Consider the following 4,509-nt stretch of genomic DNA (forward strand, 5'->3'; position numbering starts at 1 on the left):
GATAAAAATCAGTGTGATGGATTGTGATTTCTGTGGTGAAGAGGGAGGGACATAATTTCTGAATTAATAAAAGCAGAGAGGATATATGTGAAATTGAAAATTTTTCCAATAATAAATAAAGGGTCCTAATAGACAAACGGATGGAAGTTTGTAGTCAGAAAATTTTGTTAAAGAACCTCCAATTGCCTGGATCTACTGCTTAGGTTAACAGGTGGTCAAATATATTTGCTTCTCTTTGCCAGTGTAAGGATAGCTGGAAAAGGAAACTGTATATTATAAGGAGAAAGTATACATATCTTGAATTTTATAAGAAAAATGATCACTGTATTACTTTAAGGGTATTATAGTCTTATGCTAATGTATCAAAAATAATTTAACATGTGCTAAGTTGCCTATTCATTGGTAAATGGAAAAAAGACATAGAAAATGTTTGAATACTATGATGACTAGATGCTTATAATAGTCATCATACTGTACTTTGTGATAATAAGTATGTTTATGTATATAGCAAAATAATATTACTAATGATTATTGTTCTTTTACTTTCATGTAAAATGAAAACTGAAACTCGTTTTTTTCCCCAAACCACACCTGACAGTGAAGTTTACCTTTCTCTAAAATACAATATGAAAACAAAAAAAGGTTAAATTTTAAATTATTAAATGAGAAAGCAAATGGATTTGATACACTGCTGAAACTCCCACTTAATTTTCACAGTTTGAGCAAGATTTAAAATTTGCTCTGAATTTTGTTATTGATATTTTGGTGCAACTTTATGTATTTAAATATATCAAATTTTGCAGCTGTTTTAATGAAAGTGTATTCATTTGTTAACTAGGTACAGTTGCAATGCATATACCCAAATTTGATTAGAACCTCATTGATAATGTTAGCTACTGAAATGTTTGTCCTGAAATTTAAGTAGACATAAAATTAAACTTGAAAATTCTTAAAATGCTTCTAAACATAGTACCTATTGTAATTTTTAATGTCAAGAGAGACCTAATCAAAAACAACTGCAAAATATAAGAAAACATTAGACAAATGGGATAATGATCCAGGTCCATGACTAAGGGGCAGTTCCAGGTGCACACCATTAGTATTAGAGTTCAGGGGGGCTTTAAATAACCTGACAGGGAATTGGTCTCAGTTTAAGTAACTGATCATGAAACTTGAGATTGATGCTTTAGTTCATTTGTCCACAACTGATCAGCAACAGGAGGATATGGTGTGATTGTCTGTTGTCACAGCCAGCTGATGATGTCTTTCCATAGTCATGAAATTGCTGAATTATGTTCATTAATTTTCTCCCAGAAGACTCATCATGACAGTTAAAAACAAGACAAAGTATGATTCAAGACAAGTTCCACATTGTCATTCACTGCTTAACATAAGTATCTAACTGTGAATGAATGGAAGAGAAGTTTGCCATGATGCTTTATTATAAACCATGCACAGTGAGTGTCTTCTGAAATAATTGTGAGATTTCCAAGAGGATTAAGTCCATTCAGAAACAATTTCTTTTTAATTTTTGGTATAATAAACATGCATGTAAACTATGTAGCAGAGTAACCATCCAGGAAAAAAAAAAGACTAAAATAAACAAAACAGTTTTTGAAGAGGAAGGTATAAATAACAATAATTCCAAATGTTTTTCTTTTCCTTTAAAGATGCTTTTATTATTTTTGTAACATTTTTATTTAGGTAACCTTGATTTATAACAATGTATATGATGAGGGGAATCATATACATATGTTAGGGGAATAGGTTCACAACTGATGTATATTTTCACACCACACCCACTACCAAAGGTCCCATAATAATCCACCACAGACCTTTGGGTCCCCATCCTCTTTGTCCCTCACTTCCACCAACCCTTTCTGATAGCTTCAATTCTACAGTCCTGTTTTTAGGGTTCGCTTTTGGGTTTTTCAAAATCTGTTCCAGTGGTTTGAGAAACAGAAATTTAAAGAGGGGTCATTACTGGTTATATTTTAAAAAGGCCCAATAAACATAACTTTTAAAACCTATATCTCATTTTTGTCAATTTACCCAAATGCACAATAAAATTCATGAAAGAAAAGGACATATTTCTGAGTTAAAATTACTAATTTCATACCCAAACTCTTCTGTGCTAAGTGATGATTTGTTTCAAGAAAGGTATGTTAAAATTAAAAAAAAAGAAGCTTCAACATTTAAGATAAAATATAGCTATTATCATAACTTAAAAAATTAGAAAAACTGAAATGAATTTGTCTATTGAAATTAGAATTTTAAGGACTTTACAAAGGCATTTAATGTACCAAACTCTAACTCTAACTGTGCTTTCATAGTAATCATCTTTATTTTCTAAATGTGTGTGTTGTTATAGAGGGTTTATTTAAAAATATACAGGTTTATAATATAACACAACATTGAATAAATTAAAACAGAACATTTATTATGATCTATCTGCATAAGTTTAAAATGTGCATAAACATTCTATGTTTACTAAAAATCAGAATAGTGACAGTAGTATGCCTGGAAGCATATGAAAGATGCTTTGGGATGCTGATAATGTGTTATTTCTTGGTGTAGGTGCTCATCACATGAATGGACATATTTTACATTTTATTGAGCTGTATAATTATGGTTTTTACTTTTTTTCATGTTTTCTTTTTTTAAAAGATGTATTTATTTATGCATAAAAGAACTAGGCTGTAGGCAAAATGTGTGGGGACAGGGTGGGGAGAAGATTCCCCAGAGACAAGTCAGAAGTAGAACAGGTAGATATGTGAAATACACTGCTGAGGGGAGCAGAGGATAAGATAGAAGAGGTCTGCTGTGCCCCTGGGATAGTGCCCTGGCTGGAGATAATATGATAGTGCTGAGACTTAACCCTTACCCCTCTGGGGGGGGAGGGTATGTCTATGCTTTCTATACCTCTAAGGTTTACATTATTTCAGTGAACATTCTCATGTTAACCATAAATTTAAAAATGAAGGCAAATCCTGAACCACTAGAAAAATCTTTGCAGAGGATTTTGCTTGAAATAGCCATCAAGGGAGTTCACTATCAACCCCAGAGAATAGATAATTTATTTGGAATGTAACGCAACTAGTTTTACAAGTGTTCTCGAACTTAGGAGAAACCAGTTAATGGTTAATCATGAGGAGAACATGGGGGAAGAGAGAACAAAGGGTAGTTAATGCTAATTTCATACATCCTTAACTTTTAAGAGTTCTTAGGGTATGTCTATGTCCTTTATATGCAGAGTCAATAAATATCATTCACCCCTATTGACCCCAAAACCTATCAATCAAGATAATGCTAGAAAAGGAGCATTTAGAACTGTTGTTAACACAAGACATTTCAAAGAGAAGAAAAATCCTTTAATAACGATTTTTATCTTTTCCTGCAAATAATCATTTTTCCTCCTTTCCTAGGCGACTGATAAAGATACTGGCAATTACAGTGCCATGGCATACAGACTCATAATACCGCCAATTAAAGAGGGAAAAGAAGGATTTGTGGTAGAAACATATACAGGGCTTATCAAAACCGCCATGCTCTTCCATAATATGAGGAGGTCTTACTTCAAGTTTCAAGTTATCGCAACTGATGACTATGGGAATGGACTCAGTGGCAAAGCAGATGTACTTGTAAGTAAATAAAACATTGTTTATGCTGGTTGGGTGTTGCATAATACTAGCAAGAGTTGACTTTTCAACTGATAGAACTTTTAAATCTATTTGAACAGGTTTTCTATCACATAAATGGGATAAATGTTCATTTAGGCTATTGATAGCTATAGTTTAGAATAGAGAGAAAAAACACAGTTTAATGGCTATTCAGACATTTCGAAAATACATTGTAATATATTTTGTATATGATTGTGACAATAATGCCATAAGCATTGCATTTCTATTCCATCTGCAATAAATTGGAACTCCTCAAAATTTTAATTTTTTTCTGTTTTGCTGTAGAAATTAAAATGTATGAAATTTTTATTACTTACAGATCATTTGTAATTAAGTAAATTAAAGGAAAATATTTTAGGGAAAATACATGTTCCAATAGATGTGATGTCATTGTTTTACCAAAATCCCCATTTGATGACACTTTGCTGCATTTGTTTTCATTCAGTTATATCACATTTATGTTCTTCTTCTTCTTCTTTTTAACCTTAGGCTACATACAAACTCAGTAGCAAAACATCCCCAAGTGTAGTTTGAGGTTAACCATATTTATTTATTTATTTATTTCAAATTGAGGTAATACTGGTTTAGAACACTCTATATGATACCAAAATATAGGGCTATACCTACTCAGTAATGTGACCATACCTGACATAAAACATAATTTTAAAAATTGGGGTCTCCCTGGAAACCTTTGGGTTCAATCTCAACTCTGCAAGCCCTCAGGTGGCCAAGTAGCCTGAGTTCTACCCTAGGCCAGGGAGGTGACACACACAGCATAGCAGACCTCTGATATCTTGCTCGCTACTCCCCACAGCAGTGTATTTCAGTA

At 32.5% G+C, this 4,509-nt stretch overlaps 1 protein-coding gene across 1 annotated transcript in view; it reads left to right on the forward strand.

Moving 5' to 3' along the window:
• The window catches only part of PCDH15 (protocadherin-related 15), a 565,802-nt gene that overhangs the window by 517,281 nt on the left and 44,012 nt on the right, over positions 1–4,509 (forward strand). Inside the window, exon 24 of the mRNA XM_004681080.1 lies at positions 3,426–3,641. Coding sequence (XP_004681137.1) covers positions 3,426–3,641 — 216 coding nt within the window. The remainder of the gene's footprint in view (positions 1–3,425; positions 3,642–4,509) is intronic.

Source organism: Condylura cristata, unplaced genomic scaffold (genome assembly GCF_000260355.1).
Source record: "Condylura cristata isolate star-nosed mole 26May11 unplaced genomic scaffold, ConCri1.0 scaffold00011, whole genome shotgun sequence".
Taxonomy (NCBI): Eukaryota; Metazoa; Chordata; class Mammalia; order Eulipotyphla; family Talpidae; genus Condylura; species Condylura cristata.